Source organism: Thalassophryne amazonica, chromosome 1, assembly GCF_902500255.1.
Source record: "Thalassophryne amazonica chromosome 1, fThaAma1.1, whole genome shotgun sequence".
In the NCBI taxonomy this organism is placed as follows: Eukaryota; Metazoa; Chordata; class Actinopteri; order Batrachoidiformes; family Batrachoididae; genus Thalassophryne; species Thalassophryne amazonica.
Genome location: NC_047103.1, coordinates 68,399,006 through 68,418,094, shown reverse-complemented (window position 1 = coordinate 68,418,094; position 19,089 = coordinate 68,399,006). Strand labels below are relative to the sequence as shown.

The window sequence follows — 19,089 nt, the reverse complement described above, 5'->3', positions numbered from 1 at the left end:
GTAAAACTATTGACGAGATACTCTAACTCCCTTACAGAGTTTAGGTAGCTACTCTGCTCTGTGTTGGTATATGACATTAGAGAACATAAAGAAGGAATCATATCCTTAAACCTAGTTACAGCGCTTTCTGAAAGACTTCTAGTGTAATGAAACTTATTCCCCACTGCAGGGTAGTCCATCAGGGTAAATGTAAATGTTATTAAAAAATGATCAGACAGAAGGGAGTTTTCAGGGAATACTGTTAAGTCTTCTATTTCCATACCATAAGTCAGAACAAGATCTAAAATATGATTAAAGTGGTGGGTGGACTCATTTACTTTTTGAGCAAAGCCGATAGAGTCTAATAATAGATTAAATGCAGTGTTGAGGCTGTCATTCTCAGCATCTGTGTGGATGTTAAAATCGCCCACTATAATTATCTTATCTGAGCTAAGCACTAAGTCAGACAAAAGGTCTGAAAATTCACAGAGAAACTCACAGTAACGACCAGGTGGACGATAGATAATAACAAATAAAACTGGTTTTTGGGACTTCCAATTTGGATGGACAAGACTAAGAGACAAGCTTTCAAATGAATTAAAGCTCTGTCTAGGTTTTTGATTAATTAATAAGCTGGAATGGAAGATTGCTGCTAATCCTCCGCCCCGGCCCGTGCTACGAGCATTCTGACAGTTAGTGTGACTCGGGGGTGTTGACTCATTTAAACTAACATATTCATCCTGCTGTAACCAGGTTTCTGTTAGGCAGAATAAATCAATACGTTGATCAATTATTATATCATTTACCAACAGGGACTTAGAAGAGAGAGACCTAATGTTTAATAGACCACATTTAACTGTTTTAGTCTGTGGTGCAATTGAAGGTGCTATATTATTTTTTCTTTTTGAATTTTTATGCTTAAATAGATTTTTGCTGGTTATTGGTGATCTGGGAGCAGGCACCGTCTCTACGGGGATGGGGTAATGAGGGGATGGCAGGGGGAGAGAAGCTGCAGAGAGGTGTATAAGACCACAGCTCTGCCTCCTGGTCCCAACGCTAGACAGTCACAGTTTGGAGGATCCCAAAAAATTGGCCAGATTTCTAGAAATGAGAGCTGCTCCCTCTAAAGTGGGATGGATGCCGTCTCTCCTAACAAGACCAGGTTTTCCCCAGAAGCTTTGCCAATTATCAATGAAGCCCACCTCATTTTTTGGACACCACTCAGACAGCCAGCAATTCAAGGAGAACATGCGGCTAAACATGTCACTCCCGGTCTGATTGGGGAGGGGCCCAGAGAAAACAACAGAGTCCGACATTGTTTTTGCAAAGTTACACACCGATTTAATGTTAATTTTAGTGACCTCCGATTGGCGTAACCGAGTGTCATTACTGCCGACGTGAATTACAATCTTACCAAATTTACGCTTAGCCTTAGCCAGCAATTTCAAATGTCCTTCGATGTCGCCTGCTCTGGCCCCCGGAAGACAATTGACAATGGTTGCTGGTGTCGCTAACTTCACATTTCTCAAAACAGAGTCGCCAATAACCAGAGTTTGATCCTCGGCGAGTGTATCGTCGAGTGGGGAAAAACGGTTAGAGATGTGAACGGGTTGACGGTGTACACGGGGCTTCTGTTTAGGGCTACGCTTCCTCCTCACAGTCACCCAGTCAGCCTGCTTTCCCGACTGCACGGGATCTGCCAGGGGGGAACTAACGGCGGCTAAGCTACCTTGGTCCGCACTGACTACAGGGGCCTGGCTAGCTGTAGAATTTTCCACGGTGCGGAGCCGAGCCTCCAATTCGCCCAGCCTGGCCTCCAAAGCTACGAATAAGCTGCACTTATTACAAGTACCGTTACTGCTAAAGGAGGCCGAGGAATAACTAAACATTTCACACCCAGAGCAGAAAAGTACGGGAGAGACAGGAGAAGCCGCCATGCTAAACCGGCTAAGAGCTAGTAGCTGCGCTAAGCTAGCGGATTCCCAAAAACACACAAAGTGAATAATGTGCAAATAATCCAGAGGTGATTCAGCAGAAGGAGTGCCCCAATCAAGGCACCAAACAGGCCATGAAGCAGCACAGGCAACGCACGACAACAGCGAACGCACGACAACGGTGCTAAAATAAAATAAAATAAAAAAATAAAAACGAAAGCATTAGCAAGCTAGTTAGCTTGCCAACGCTAATGAAAGTTAGCTGATAAAAGTGCTCCGTCGCGATGTTTCGACCGTTAGAGGTCTTCCTTAGGCGTTGGAGCACAGTAAAAAAGTTAAAAAAAAGTAAAAAGGTAAAAAAGTAAAAAAGTCTTGAAAAAGACTGTTAGTTCAAGTCCAAAGCAGCAGGTAGCAGTCTCTGTGTAAACAGTCCCAACAGAGAGCCAAAATTCTGATGCAATCTCACTCCGAAGACCCACATTCAGTATACACACCATGTTCAATTTTTGGTTTTTCGCATCATTAACACTGGCAAAATGTTTCACGTTTTGCCACAGTTTGCACATTTGGCCATATTTTTCCACATTTACCACATTTCACAAATTTTGCCACAATAATTTTGCCAATTTTGGACATTTGATTGATTTTGCAAAATGTGGCCGGGTGGTTGTGGCCCATTTGAAAAAAGTGTGAGACCAAATGGTTTCAAACCTCACGTCAGACTCATCAGTCCTCAATCCCAGGTCAAATCATCAACTCAGCAGACCCTTGGACTCATAAAACTCTCTTGATAACTGTTTTTTTCTTCACCTTCAGTGGATGCCTGTGCTGCAACATGCTGGCACTGTGCATTATTCTCCCACCATGCACTCTGCATTTGTACTTGTATACTCAAGTTTAATTAGGCGAGCAGCACAAGACACAAGAGGTTTCATACCGGTTTTATGCACATTAATGTTCAGCTCATCTCAGCGTAATCCATCGCACAGAAATGACATGCAGCCACCTTGCAAATACTCGTACACGACCAATCAGCTCTGTGTTTGTACGGCTGCAGCCAAGCGTGCACAGCATCTGTGTCTGGGGATCATGTCACCCATACAGTGTTAGCGTTTGAGCCTATCATTCCTTTTCCTCTACTGTTTGTTTTATGACTGGTGAAGAACTGAGGTATTGAATTGGTCTCTGGCTCGCTGTGCACAAATTTATAGGGTGAATATTGTTGGCTGGCCTCCATGAGGTGGAGAGTTGTTTGTCAGGGGATGGTTTTCTGTCTGGGAAACACACACGCAGACGTTTGAATTATACAGATTGATTGTTAATGAAATGAAAAGAGGCGCTATAATATTTTAATTGTTCAACATCTGAGGCATTTGTAACACACACTGTGTCATGCTGCAAATTACACTTGGCAATGCCACTCCTTATTTCCCAGTGCCATCATTCATTCATTGTTTCCTTGTTTTGTTTTATTTACAGTTCTATTTATTGTCAGCCATGATGCTTACTTCTCTGATGTTACGTTTTGCAGCATTATCATAATTATTATTTTTATTTTTTTTTATTTGTCTAGTAACCCCTCAGGTTGCATTGTCCACTGCCCCTTCTGTCCACGTTGCAAACAGCAAGCGAGGTAGGAGTTTTGGTATTCATAAACCAACCCCCCTGCCACCCCCCCCTCCACCCCAGATGACATTCAAGCACTCTCACTTGCACACCCTAAACCCTCGAGCACTACCTCAATGCCACACCAGTCTGTGTCCAACTCAGGGCTGGACTGATCACTTTCCTTCATCTATGGAATTTCTTCTAAACACCATAAACGTCCCTTGGAATCATATCTTTTTCAGTGCAAATAAAGTGGGTGTTTCAGACGACATCTATTTCTGGAGGATTCGTTTCTCAGACCCAAGACTTTTTATTCCCTGTGCGTGCATGATTTATGACCTTAGCCTATTTCTGGAAAGGAGAGATTATTTGTCTTTTGAGAGTATGTCTGAGAGAGTGAGGTAGCAAGCCGGCTTGAACACGACTTTTTGCTTTCGCTGAAAGGTGGAGTGGCCTAAACTGCTGCTCCTTCATTTTTTTAAACCTCGTCTGGTTGTTAGCGGCCGGATGGAGAGACCTGACCTCAATACAGGCCTTTAATAACCACAATCCCACAAAAAGCCCCGTCTGCCAGCCAGCGCTCGTTCTGCTTTGCCCCTGCGGCGGCCAGGAGTCTTCGGGGTCGTGTCTGTTTGCACCGTGACACCCGGTGTCAGCGGTCACTCTCTGTGGCGGAGTGATCTTCACTCGGACAGAAATCGAGCCGGTGCAGCAGCCTTCCATTCTGCACCCCCTCAGGGCAAAGCTGCCAGTGAGAATCAGACTGTAGCACCAGCTTTTTATGCATCTGTCTAATTTAGCGTGGCATGACAATGCATGCAGGAAAGATGCACTCTCTCTCCCAGCTGTGTCTCACTATATGCTGTCTTGCATTGCAAAGACTGTTCTCTGTGTGCAGCTGTAATTTTGTCTAATCTGGTTTAAAAAATCAACAGTTGATGTCAGAAATAATTAATGTGTTATGGCGTTCTCACAGCTGAAAGTTCAGACTAGGGTTTATTGCGATGTTTTTCATAGAGATACACATGTCCAGTCGTCCTCACTCACACAAGTTGCGAATCCCTGTACGAGCAATTGATTTATAATTGATGGGTGTGCAGATGGATGTGTGCCTGACGTCAGCGTATTGTATGTTCTAAGAGTACAATGAATCAATACAGTACGTGGGTTCATTTCAGTTTATTTCTTTGCCGTTATAGTCCGATTATTGTTATAATATGAGCATCAACCATGTCACATGCAAACTGCGATCCAAACAGTGCAAACAATCAACTGGAACATGCAGTTAGCTTTATGAAAAAATAAGAAGCTGACAACTAATGATAATCTTCATAATCAATTTATCAATTGGTTATTTTCTCGATTACTCAATTAGTTGGTATGCCAATAAAGTGTAAAAAACAGTGAAAAATGTCAATCACGTTTTGCACATCCCAGGATGATCCATTCAAATGTCTTGGTTTGTTCATGTCCCACAAATCTTCACTTTACTGCCAGGCAGGTGACAAGAAACTAAGAAAATAACCCAGAAAATATGCACATGAAAGAAACTGAAATCACAGAATTTGGATTAAAAACACACAAAATAATTGATTATCACAATAGTTGTCCATTTATTGAACAATTGAAGAATCATCAATTAACTGATATATTGTTGCAGCTGTAGTGATGGCCATACAAGGCCTCATGAAGCATTTGTTATTTTTTTCAGAGCCCAATAGAAGGTGGACTCTTTTTAAAAAAAAAAAAAAAGTGGGTTCAAATCACACTGCACTCCAATTTGATCTAAAGTCATTTCTCCAAAAGATACCACCATCATGTGCGCTCAAAAAAATGACAAAAAGACAACAATAAATGCTTAATATGCTTAATAAGGCCACATTAGACCATCATTAGTGTAACAGTCTAATTTACTAGAACTTCCTGTCGATGGTGTGAAAATCAAAATCATCAAATCAAATCAAAATCGCCAAACTGTTGTGTTGCGAAATTTTTACACCTCTCAGACCAAACTAAAAGGTCAGAAAAACCAAACTAAAGGAGTGTGGTGTGGAAGCGGCTTTAGTTGAGGGTTTCATGTGAACCAGCAATAAAATTCATGAGAGAACTACATTAAATCAGTTTGAGAAATGTTCTACATCATTCCATGGTTGAATGATACATTTCATTCATGTTTTTACCTGCCTCGTGCTGTGTGGTCTTGCTGATGTTACAGTGTCTCTTATTTTTCCGGAGCCTTCGCCTCGTGCTGTGATGTGGTTGAAGTAACGTGACCTCTCCGGCTCTGGCTAAAGCTGTGCTTTTTTCCCTTCCTGTAATGTGATGTTTTGTCCATCTCTGGCAGCCTACTCATAAACAACCCTCGCTGTCATAACTCCCCCCAAATGCCATCTATTTCCACTCTCTCCATGTTTAACATTGCATGCTGTAGCGTCTCGCCCAATTGTTCACTAACCCCACCGCCGTAGCACTCGCAGCAACAAATCCTACACTTCCTACCGCGTCTCTCTCTCTTTCTCTCTTCCTTCCCATTTGCTCTCTCCTTGCAAGACTGTGAATGCTTTGGCCACTCCAACCGATGCAGCTACATCGAGCTGTTAAACACCGTCATTTGTGTGAGCTGTAAGCACAACACTAGGGGGCAGCACTGCCAGCTGTGCAAGCTGGGCTACTACCGCAATGCCTTGGCAGAACTGGACGATGAAAATGTGTGCATAGGTTAGTTCCCCTCCCCTGACCATTTTACTGCCTTAGTACTTTCAAGCAAACACTTTACCTCCTTCATCTTCTGTCTTTGAGAAAGCGTCATCTTTCACTCATCATCACCCACATAACTGCCTGCTTTCATGTCTCTCTGAAGTCTTTCTCTTGCTTGTTCCGCACTTGCACCATCGGGCCACTTATTACGCTAAACTAAATGAGCTTTAGTTTTAGAAAGCCCTTCATCACAGTAAATTAAAGCTAAACCAATGTTCAGTCCATGTGCTATAGCATGAATATCTGCCCAATGATAAAGGATTGATGCTATATTGTATTTAAGCCTAAAATGAGCCTAAAATTCATTATTTAATCCAAACGAATGGGATCTGGGCATCATTTAACCCCTTCAATCATATAGTTGTGATCCAAAGTGACTGACTGATTTATACAGAGGCTTGTCAACATGAAATAATAGGGGCACCTGAATTGTGAAAAAGTAATATCTGTTATAGGAATTCACAAATTAACAAATAGATAGTTAAAAGCAAATTTTTAAATGCTCATGTCAATCAATATCTGTCCATAAATAGTGTCTTTTTCTGCTGACGAATTTTCAGCTGCTGTTAGCCACACCTGAGTAAAACTATTTACAACTTGCAGTGGTGGGCACAGTTCCGATAATCCGATAACCGATAATTATTGAAGATAATGTTTTCATTATCAGATTATCTTTTCAGATAACTTTGAAAACCATTATCAGACTAATTATCTTCCGATAAATTTTTGTCCGCTAATTTTTAGACCGTTAACGTGGTAAACAAAGCTGAACAGCTATAAACTCTTATAAATGCTCATGTCAATATCTGTCCATAAATAGTGTCTTTTTCTGCTGACGAATTTTCAGCTGTTAGCCACACCTGAGTAAAACTATTTACAACTTGCAGTGGTGGGCACAGTTCCGATAATCCGATAACCGATAATTATGGAAGATAATGTTTTCATTATCGGATTATCTTTTCAGATAATTTTGAAAACCATTATCAGACTAATTATCTTCCGATAAATTTTTGTCCAATAATTTTTAGACCGTTAACGCGGTAAACAAAGCTGAACAGCTATAAACTCTTATAAAATTTAAAATCAGTCACTCTGATCAGGCTCCACGGATAACAGCATCAAACTCTAGTGCCTAAAACTCTTGTGAATATATTCTCTGGGTTTATAGATGTTATTGTGTTTGTGTTTATTAAATTCCACGCATCTTAAATGTAGCAGAGTAGCAGCAGACACAGTAGTGTTCATGGCAGTATTCAAACTGAAGCTGGGCTGATATGTTCAATCACTGTACTCGGTTCCAGCTCAGCTGTACCACAGAACCACACGGTGTAAAAGTTCAGAGCGCACGATTTCTGTTCTCACACACATTGTACGTTCAAAAACCACACGTCGGACTTGTATTTCCAGAAGCAAAATGTAAACAGAAGCTTTTTTTCAAACTTAATTTACAAAAACTCTCAATGGGAGACATCAAAGTTTAAAACAAAACAACAACAAAAAAAACATTACAAGACAGGTCTGCGGTGTTTGCACAGGCACAGTGCGAGAGGTGGTCGTGAGATGTTAAACGCAGCTCGTTACTCCATGTATACTAAACGATGCAGGACGCATGATTAACCTGAAACTCGGTGCGATCCAAAAAATTCTCGCACAAATGAAAAATCAGCTGAAAAAGGGCCAAAACTCACACAGTGTAAACCCAGCTTAAGTACTGAATGTATGCGACAGTGCTGTCGCATATGTTCAGACAGATCATGGCAGTGTTCTATTTATTTTTGACACCGGTTATATCAGACAGTTATCTAATTACAACTTGACTTTTTTTGTTGTTGTTGTTGTTTGTTTGTTTTTGAAAATGCCTGTTTTTACAAATAAAAAATGGAATATTTTACAAAAGCACATTTATGTGTAAACACCAACACACAACACATGTCACATTAACATGCTGGTTTACATAATGAATGGCTCAACCAATCAGTGTTTAGCGGAGGCACATTTTACCCAGAATCCTTTGCGATATGTCTGTGTTTGTTACAAAACTTCAGAATTAGTGCATTATTCAACATTAAAAGATATATGTTATATTTTAACTTTGTACACATGACAGAATTGACATTAATGGAGTTATTCTATCAGTATTCATTTTATTTATACACCAAACCATAACTCAGCATTGCTTTATTTTCCAAGACCTCCGCCTGACGGCAGCGTTGTGATTGAGTAGAGTTGAGTTTCGTGGCTCCTCTCAGCTTGCTTCTGTGCTGGAAGCCATGTAATAAACAGGAGCTTCCAGCAAGGGGCAAGATGTTCAAAGACAGAAGTGCTGGTTCATTGTTTGGGTCTGTTCTCGCTTTTGATGCTTTCAGAAGCGATCGTGGTGTTAAAACTCAAAATCAAAATCAGCTTGTTAGTAGTTGCATGTGTACCAGAGACAATACTGGAAATTATCACCTATCTGTAACTTTCGAAACATTTTTGGGTGGTTTATCGTTTTATCTTTATCAAAGATATCTTTTCAGTTATCTGATTCTCTGTTATCGAACTAAATGTTTTGGTTATCTGTGCCCACCACTGACAACTTGCAAATCTAATTAGCTGAATTGATATTTTTCTATTGAGTATTGAGGTGCTACCTTTACCAACATGTGGATAAAAATATTTACACATCGCTAATGTTGTTCAATGGATTGCTTTTTTTGTTGTTGTTGTTGAGTATTTAGGTGCTACTTTTACCCACTCCAGGAAAAAAATAATAATTCAACAAGCTAATCTTGTTACTTGAATGGCTGCTGTTTTGGGAGAGTGATTTGTTGCTATATATATATATATATATATATATATATATATACAATGATTTGCAAAGCCTCTTCAACTTATAAGCATTTTGGAACTGAGGACACTAATTGTTGAAGCTTTGTAGGTGGAATTCTTTCCCATTCTTGCCTGATGTACGACTCCAGTTGTTCAACAGACTGGGGTAACTGTTGTTGTATTTTGTGCTCCATAATGTGCCACACATTTTCAATGGGCGACAGGTCTGGACTGCAGGCAGGCCTGTGTAGTACCCGCACTCTTTTACTACGATGCCACGCTGTTGTAATGTGCAGAATGTGGCTTGGCATTGTCTTGCCGAAAAAAGCAGGAACGTCCCTGAAAAAAATGTTGCTTGGATGGCAGCATGTGTTGCTCCAAAACCTGTATGTACCTTTCAGCATTGATGGTGCCATCACAGATGTGTAAGTTGTCCATGTCATGGGCACTAACACACCCCATACCATCACAGATGCTGGCTTTTGAACTTTGCATTGGTAACAATCTGGATGGTCTTTTTCCTCTTTTGTCCGGAGGACACAACGTCCATGATTTCCAAAAACAATTTGAAATGTGGACTCATCAGACCATAGCACACTTTCCCACTTTGCTTCTGTCCATCTCAAATGAGTTTGGGCCCGGAGAAGACGGCAGTGTTTCTGCATGCTGTTGATATATGGCTTTCACTTTACATGATAAATTTTTAACTTGAACTTGTAGATGTAGCGACGAACTGTGCTAACTGACAATGGTTTTCTGTTGGTTTTTAATGCAGTACCGCCTGAGGGATCAAAGGTCACTGGCATTCAGTGTTGGTTTCGGTCTTGCCACTTATGTGTAGAAGGTTCTCCAGATTCTCTGAATCTTCTGAATACATTATGGACTGTAGATGATGGAATCCCTAAATTCTTTGAAATTAAACATTGAGAAACATTGTTCTTAAACTGTTGGACTAGTTTTTTCACGCACTTTTCACAAAGTGGTGATCCTCGCCCCATCTTTGCTTGTGAATGGCTGAGCCTTTTGGGGATGCTCCTTTTATTCCCAATCATGGCACTCACCTGTTTCCAATGTTCTTTGAGCATTCATCAACTTTCCCAGTATTTCATTGCTCCGTCCCAACTTTTTTGAAATGTGTGCTTATTTTAAAATGAGCAAATATTTGCACAAAAACAACAAAGTCTATCAGTTTGAACATTAAATATATTGTCTTTGTGGTGTATTCAATTGAATATAGGTTGAAGGGGATTTGCAAATCATTGTATTTTGTTTTTATTTTATTTATGTTTTGCACAACGTCCCAACTTCATTGGAATTGGGGTTTTGTATATATATATATATATATATATATATATATATATATATAAAATGAGCTAATATGTATAATGAGCTAATACTCATTTGAACATGAGTGGTGGATGTGCTGCATTTAAAGTGTTGAAGGAATAGGGCAGCACAGAAGAAACTGCTGTGACTAGCGATTTTACACAAATTTTTGTGTGTATTATAATCTGGCCAGTTTTCATTTAAGTGGTTGTGACTGGGTGGTGGAAAGCTAATCTAGCAACACTGGTTGTATCGTGCACTTTCAAAGGTGAATCTTTATAAGCATTGATTTATACATGTTTTCAGTTGGCTAGCATGGCTTGCTGCGTGACTAAAAACAACAACAAAAAAAACAGGTTGTAGTTTAAAATACCACAAACAAATAAACAAAATATGTAGGTATTCAAATAGATGACATTTCTAACAAACATTTCTAACATGTCACATTTCTGACATGTTTCTTGAATGTTGCTTTCATTGGAAAGGAGCTGTTCTTTCTCATGCCTTTGGTCCTTTCTGATGTCATCACCACCTTTCTCCCACAGATTATGTTGGTGAATGAAAAACAACAGGCAGACTTCCAAATAAGGAATTCTGTGACATGTGTCACAGAAGTCCAAAACAAACCGTTTCTCACATAATGTTTGCTTGTAGCAAGAAAACGTGCAGCGTTGTTGACTTGTGGGACTTTTTGGATGCTGATAATGTAGCAATATGTAGGACTAAAACCAACTCAAAAATAGATTTTGCATAAAATGTCCCCTTTAAAGCTGACAAAGTGCTAATATTTATTAAACATGCGATGACAAACCTGTGAAGGCATCACATGTTGGATGAAGACTGGGCAGTATTTCAGTCAAAATCAAATTAACCAAGGGGCTTCTTCATCCTGATGTAAACCAGTTTGGAAACCTAAGTTTTTTTTTTCCTTCCAGCATAAGTGTGTCCTAAAAACACAAGAAGTTCTTTCAGGTATCTGTTAGATATGTAAATTAATTAGATTTTGTTGAGGATCAAGATAGGCGTGATAAATGATAGAAAGATGATGTTCCAGTTGAAGGAACACTTTTCTAAAATTGCAAAAATGTCATCTTTTGATCATCTTATCATCAATAGCACAATTTTGTGTTGCTCACTTGAATAACCCAGTTATCATTGTCAACGTCCTCACGCAGTGGCAGCACCAGAGGGTTTTTGCCGATGAAAGCAAAGAGAATAATGAAAAAAATACCTTCATTGCACCTTGTGTTGTTAAATGATAAGTTTCTGTGGAGGTGGTGAGAAACAGATTACGAAAATTTAGGATCTTGAATGGAAAACATTAAATTTTCCGGTGCATTCATGGTGGGACCGCTGAAATCCTTCAGTGGGCAGCAGTCCCAAAAAGCCTCCTGCTTGAACCACCTATGTTTCCAGTCTGAAGGGTTATAACTTTGGTTCCCAAACCAATTGTACTTTACAAAACACGTCCAGTTGCTTTTATCTCAAGTACTAAATATGTCAATCCTAATCTGGTGTTTCTATTATTTTGTCAGGAATCTTGATACGTATGCAGCATTTTATGTTTTTTTTCCTTATGTGAAAAAAAACATAAAATGCTGCATACGTATCAAGACTGCATGTCTCAAAGGAGAGTGAGCTCAGTGTGCTCAGTGCCAGGTGTGTTTGTGAGTCCGGAGGGGGCGTCTGACAAGCAACAAGAGTTCTGTGTGAAATGACGCATGGAAGTCACACCAACAGTCAAAGGCGCCGCGCAAGTGCATATGTCACGTACATGAAATGGCCTCAGGAGAAGCAGCTGAAGCCCATCACAAGGCGTTAAGAGCCGCTGAGGCGTTACCGTGTGCCAAACTTGGCATCGCCCGTCCTCTCTCTTACCGACCTCCATGCTTGTCACTCGCCGTCACCCCTGTCCTCTTGCCTGACCTCTGGATGTCACTATGGTGCAGTCACATGCGGGCACAGAAGGTACAATTTGATGGTCAGGGCCTGTCAAAATAGGTGTTATTTTGACTGCAGAGTGCTCCAGCTGCTGACAAAGCCACAAGGTCAGCCGAGCGTTGAACCCAAGAGACTTGACAGTTTGTTTGTTGTTTGTTTTTTTTCATACCATTTTTTTTAGTTATTTCACATCTTTACTGGGCCAGAAATGCAAAGGACAGATATGATTTGAAAACATCCTCTGTATAGTAGCTGGAGATGATAAAAGAGAATTCTTACCACAATGCCCATTTCAATGTGCTGCACTCTCATTCTTCACAAACATGATCATTTGTATTGTTGTCTGTTTCACACCATTATTCATGTGACACATGCTCTTTTCCCCTTCTGTCATCTTTCTGTCCTTTTCTATCTGTATGGTTCAATCAGATCTTAGTAAAGCATGTGCAGATGATAGAAGCTACAGATAATGCTTTGCATAGTTGCTGTCTGCACGTTATATACCTATGTAACACTGGAATATACAACCCCTGGCAAAAATTATGGAATCACCGGCCTCAGAGGATGTTCATTCAGTTGTTTAATTTTGTAGAAAAAAAGCAGATCACAGACATGACACAAAACTAAAGTCATTTCAAATGGCAACTTTCTGGCTTTAAGAAACACTATAAGAAATCAAGAAAAAAAGATTGTGGCAGTCAGTAACGGTTACTTTTTTAGACCAAGCAGAGGAAAAAAATATGGAATCACTCAATTCTGAGGAAAAAATTATGGAATCACCCTGTAAATTTTCATCCCCCAAATTAACACCTGCATCAAATCAGATCTGCTCATTGACATTGACCCTATGCCATGACATTGACCCTATGTGTCTTTTTGCAAGGAATGTTTTTGCAGTTTTTGCTCTATGGCAAGATGCATTATCATCTTGAAAAATGATTTCATCATCCCCAAACATCCTTTCAATTGTCCAAAATATCAACATAAACTTGTGCATTTATTGATGATGTAATGACAGCCATCTCCCCAGTGCCTTTACCTGACATGCAGCCCCATATCATCAATGACTGTGGAAATTTACATGTTCTCTTCAGGCAGTCATCTTTATAAATCTCATTGGAACGGCACCAAACAAAAGTTTCAGCATCATCACCTTGCCCAATGCAGATTCGAGATTCATCACTGAATATGACTTTCATCCAGTCATCCACAGTCCACAATTGCTTTTCCTTAGCCCATTGTAACCTTGTTTTTTTCTGTTTAGGTGTTAATGATGCCTTTCGTTTAGCTTTTCTGTATGTAAATCCCATTTCCTTTAGGCGATTTCTTACAGTTCAGTCACAGACGTTGACTCCAGTTTCCTCCCATTCATTCCTCATTTGTTTTGTTGTACATTTTTCGATTTTTGAGACATATTGCTTTAAGTTTTCTGTCTTGACGCTTTGATGTCTTCCTTGGTCTACCAGTATGTTTGCCTTTAACAACCTTCCCATGTTGTTTGTATTTGGTCCAGAGTTTAGACACAGCTGACTGTGAACAACCAACATCTTTTGCAACATTGCGTGATGATTTACCCTCTTTTAAGAGTTTGATAATCCTCTCCTTTGTTTCAATTGACATCTCTCGTGTTGGAGCCATGATTCATGTCAGTCCACTTGGTGCAACAGCTCTCCAAGGTGTGTTCACTCCTTTTTAGATGCAGACTAACGAGCAGATCTGATATGATGCAGGTGTTAGTTTTGGGGATGAAAATTTACAGGGTGATTCCATAATTCTTTCCTCAGAATTGAGTGATTCCATATTTTTTTCCTCTGCTTGGTCTAAAAAAGTAACCGTTACTGACTGCCACAATCTTTTTTTCTTGATTTCTTATAGTGTTTCTTAAAGCCAGAAAGTTGCCATTTGAAATGACTTTAGTTTTGTGTCATGTCTGTGATCTGCTTTTTTTCTACAAAATTAAACAACTGAATGAACATCCTCCGAGGCCGGTGATTCCATAATTTTTGCCAGGGGTTGTAGTAGGCCTTGAGTAAAGCTACAGTGTGTGGGATTTAGGGGTGTTACTTCACAGAAATAGAATACAATTTGTTGATAAGTGCATGATTACCTGCAGCAATGAATTATGCTTCACTTTTTCCACATTTTAGGTTATAGTCTCATTCCAAAATGGATGATTTTTTTTCATCAAAACTCTGCACACAATACCCCATAATGACAATGTGAAAAAGATTTTGTTTTAGCTTTTTTCAAATTTATTGAATATTTAAAAAGTAAGAAATCACATGTACACAAGCATTCATAGCCACCATATTGCCCCACCATGTTGATACAGCAGCCCAAAAGGGGCATACTTAAGCAACTGTTCACATTTTGCTTTGCAGCCAGAAGAAAAACAACAGGAATCAGTGGTTGCTGCCCTATACACTGTCCACTGGTTGCTAGTGGATGATGAAAAGATTGAGAAATCTCTTCTTCTTTTTTTTTAATTGTAGGATAATACACATTGCTTATCACAAGAAAAAGGCAGGAGAGCATGAATCCCCATTGCCAAAGAAGTAAAAATGTAAAGGGAATAAAATTAGTATAATGTAATTTGCAACCTCACCATAAGATGGCACTAAACACAACACACTGTAGCTTTAAATATATTGTTATGAATACAAAGTGTTCATGCATTGAAAATCAACGGCATTCTTTTTTCATTCTGTCTCCATTACAGTTGAAATGGTAGCATTCTTCCAGCTTTTTATTTTTTCTTCTTTTAAGGAAAATCAAGTGCCTTGTTACTGGAGCTCATAAGTGAGCTCGTGGAAAGTCCTGCAAAGTGTGCTGGGAAATCAAATCGCCACCCTGTCTCCAGCCTGTGTGTGTGTGTCTTGTTTTTCCAGACTGTAATTGTAATCCCTTTGGCTCAGTCAGTGATCGCTGTAATGGCACAGGATTTTGTAAATGTAAGGAGGGCACCGCAGGGCCCAAGTGTCAGGAGTGTCTGCCCGGCTATTTGTGGGACAATGGCTGCAAATGTAAGTAAAACCAAGACCCTTCTAACGCAGTTCCAAACTCTTCTCACATCAGCTCTCTCTGCCTTGCTCTCTCTTTTCTATCTGTGAGTTCGATTAGAAAAGGGTGCTTGTAACCCGCAAAACGGAACAATGCAACATTAAAAAACCATTCCATCCACAACATCGGCTTGCTTTGCACACTCGCTGTGCAGCTGCTGTAACAATGAAACGTCACTGCATTGTTCAGAAAGACAAAGCGATGGCATTGCAGGACACACACCACACTCTTAACTCAGTGAATCAGCCATAACGCACGCCAGCAACACAACAGCTGTGTCAATATTGACTGCTTGACAGTCTGCCTTTGTTCTATTTGTGCAGCCATCACCTCCAGCTAGTCCACAACACCACAATGTCATCCAGCAACATTTTTAAAGGACAGTGTAGGACATTTTCAGCTCACATTTTGCAGAATATCACCTGCATACTCATTTATTTTTTTATTGGTGCATTTTTTTTTTCTAACAAAACTATCTGAAAGACCAACAAATCTCATGAAAACTGTAAATTTGAAGGTCAAAACTGACCGCAAGTGCTGCAAAAAGTTACCACGTGTGTGACCTTATGCTATTGTTTAATATTAAAGCTTTTTAGAGTCACTAAGTAGATCATGCGTGCATGCATGTGTGTGTGTGTGTGTGTGTGTGTGTGTGTGTGTGTGTGTGGATGTGTGTGTGTGTGCGTGTGCGTGTGCGTGTGTGTGTGTGTATGTGTGTGTGGGATCAATGAAAATGATTGTTATTATGATAAATTTGGGCCCGGTTTCATAAAGCGGTCTAATCTTTCGGTCTGTTAAATTTACTTAGTTGACTATAGTTAGTCACCCAACATTAGCCATCAAATCACAGTTTCACATTGACGGATAACTTGTACATTAGCTGTCTTACGTTAGCCGACAATTTTCACAGGCATAGCAGCGTTGCGAGTGCCGTTCCAAATAAACGCCTCCAAACCTTGTGAGTTCTTCCTGGTTGGTCACAACTGCGTGTGTGTTAGACTCCTGCCCGCTCCCATGATGTGTATGTCAAGTCCTGCCCACACTCGCAAAACTCTGAGAATTTATGCTCCCACAATAATAGAGATGCATTGATTTTGTGTCTTCTGCCTTCTTGCAGAAGAAAACACGTCATTTAGGATATTAATAATGAGATTCTTGGGGTTGTTTATTTCATTTTTCCTGGCCTGTATGTCTTTTGAGGCACTGGTCAGGAATAGTGTTTCTATTTTGTTGTTTTCATTTAGTTTAAAGACATTTTCATATGTGTGCCATATATGGGCATGTAGTGTTGCTCTTGCTGCCGCTGTGTCTGTCTCTGTATGTGTACCCCTTGCTGTCCGCTCATAAGTGCCAAACTAACATCCCTCACGATTTGGTAAACGGTCGACTTGAAGACGTGGATGTTGTCGCCGGTAACCTGCTGAAAGGTCCCACAGGCGCCATTTTTGAGGTAAGACACTGATGTTTTGTTGACTAAAATAGGATTAGCCTCCTCTTTAGCAGGCTAAAACCTTTAGTCGGGTAACGGGAAACTTTAGCCGACTAAACGCTTTGTGCAACGACTAACGTCAAAAGAGTAATTCACTAACTGAGTTTAGTCAACTAAACAAGATTAGACTGCTTTATGAAACCGGGCCCAGGCATTTCACTAAAAGTAATTTTCATGAAGTGCAGTATGTAAAGGCTTGGCCTGCCACAGAATAGATGGTGCAATTGCTTATCTCCAGATATGTTAGCATGAAGCAGGTAAGCGCCTATGATTTTCCCTGGTTGATATGCCAGACGATCACAGGTTACTTCCCTAGCTATGCACAGTTTTAAGGTCTGCATGCAGGGTTTGTGGCAGGACTTGCCTTTCCAGAATCAAACTCAGAAGACATCTTCATAAACACACTTTACTGTTGTACCACAACTAAATCCAAATCTGAAGTAGTCATCATCTGTCAAGATGGACAGCAAGAGAGACAGAGACTTCATAACCAAGGTTGGTACCGACAACCCCAATTCCAATGAAGTTGGGATGTTGTGTAAAATGTAAATAAAAAAACAGAATACAATGATTTGCAAATCCTCTTCAACCTATATCCAATTGAATACACCACAAAGACAAGATATTTAATGTTCAAACTGATAAACTTTATTGTTTTTGTGCAAATATTTGCTCATTTTGAAATGGATACCTGCAACATGTTTCAAAAAAGCTGGGACAGTGGTACATTTACCACTGTGTTACATCACCTTTCCTTCTAACAACACTCAATAAGTGTTTGGGAACTGAGGACACTAATTGTTGAAGCTTTGTAGGTGGAATTCTTTCCCATTCTTGCTTGATATACGACTTCAGTTGTTCAACAGTCCGGGGTCTCTGTTGTCGTATTTTGCACGTCATAATGCGCCACGCATTTTCGATGGGTGACAGGTGTGGACTGCAGGCAGGCCAGTCTAGTACCCACACTCTTTTATTATGAAGCCACACTGTAGTAACACGTGCAGAATGTGGCTTGGCATTGTCTTGCTGAAATAAGGAGGGATGTCCCTGAAAAAGATGTTGCTTGGATGGCAGAATGTGTTGCTCTAAAACCTGGATGTACCTTTCAGCATTGATGGTGCCATCACAGATGTGTAAGTTGCCCATGCCATGGGCACTAACACACACCCATACCATCACAGATGCTGGCTTTTGAACTTTGCGCTGGTAACAATCTGGATGGTCTTTTTCCTCTTTTGTCCGGAGGATACGATGTCCATGATTTCCGAAAACAATTTGAAACGTGGACTCATCAGAACACGGCACACTTTTCCACTTTGCATCTGTCCATTTCAAATAATCTCGAGCCCAGAGAAGGCGGCGGCATTTCTGGATGTTGTTGACGTATGGCTTTCGAGTTGGTAGAGTTTTAAGTTGCACTTGTAGATGTAGCAATGAACTGTGTTAACTGACAATGGCTTTCTGAAGTTCCTGAGCCCACACAGTAAGATCCTTTACACAGTGATGTCAGTTTTTAATGCAGTGCTGCCTGAGGGATCGAAGGTCACGGGCATTCAGTGTTGGTTTTCGGCCTTGCCAGTTACGTGTAGATGCTCCTTTTATACCAAATCATGACACTCGCCTGTTTCCAATTAACATGTTCACCTGTGGAATGTTCTAAACAGGTGTTATTTAAGCATTCATCAACTTTCCCAGTCTTTTGTTGCCCCTGTCCCAGCTTTTGTGAAATGTGATGCAGGTATCCATTTCAAACTGAGTAAGTATTTGCACAAAAACAAAAAAGTCCATCAGTTTGAACATTAAATATCTTGTCTTTGTGGCGTATTCAATTGAATAGGTTGAAGAGGATTTGAAAATCATTGTATTCTGTTTTTATTCACATTTCACACAACATCCCAACTTCATTGGAATTGGGGTCGTACAGTGCGGCCGGAAAGTATTCAGAGCGCTTCACTTCATCCACATTTTGTTTTGTTACAGTCTTATTCCAAAATGGATTAAATTCATTTTTTCCTCAAAATTCTCCAAACAATGCCCGGATAATGACAATGTGAACAAGGTTTTTTGGAGATTTTTGCAAAATTTATTAGTGACAAAAAAAAAAAAAGAGAAAGAAATCACATATGCATAAGTATTCACAGCCTTTGCTTGAAGCTCAGAATTGAGCTCAGGTGCATCCTGTTT

General features: G+C 40.1%; 1 protein-coding gene across 1 annotated transcript in view; it reads left to right on the top strand.

Annotated features, from left to right (window-relative positions):
* The window catches only part of LOC117511575 (netrin-G1-like), a 280,385-nt gene that overhangs the window by 194,229 nt on the left and 67,067 nt on the right, over nt 1-19,089 (top strand). Inside the window, exons 5-6 of the mRNA XM_034171563.1 lie at nt 6,072-6,239; nt 15,245-15,379. Of these exons, the coding sequence (XP_034027454.1) occupies nt 6,072-6,239; nt 15,245-15,379 (303 nt within the window). The remainder of the gene's footprint in view (nt 1-6,071; nt 6,240-15,244; nt 15,380-19,089) is intronic.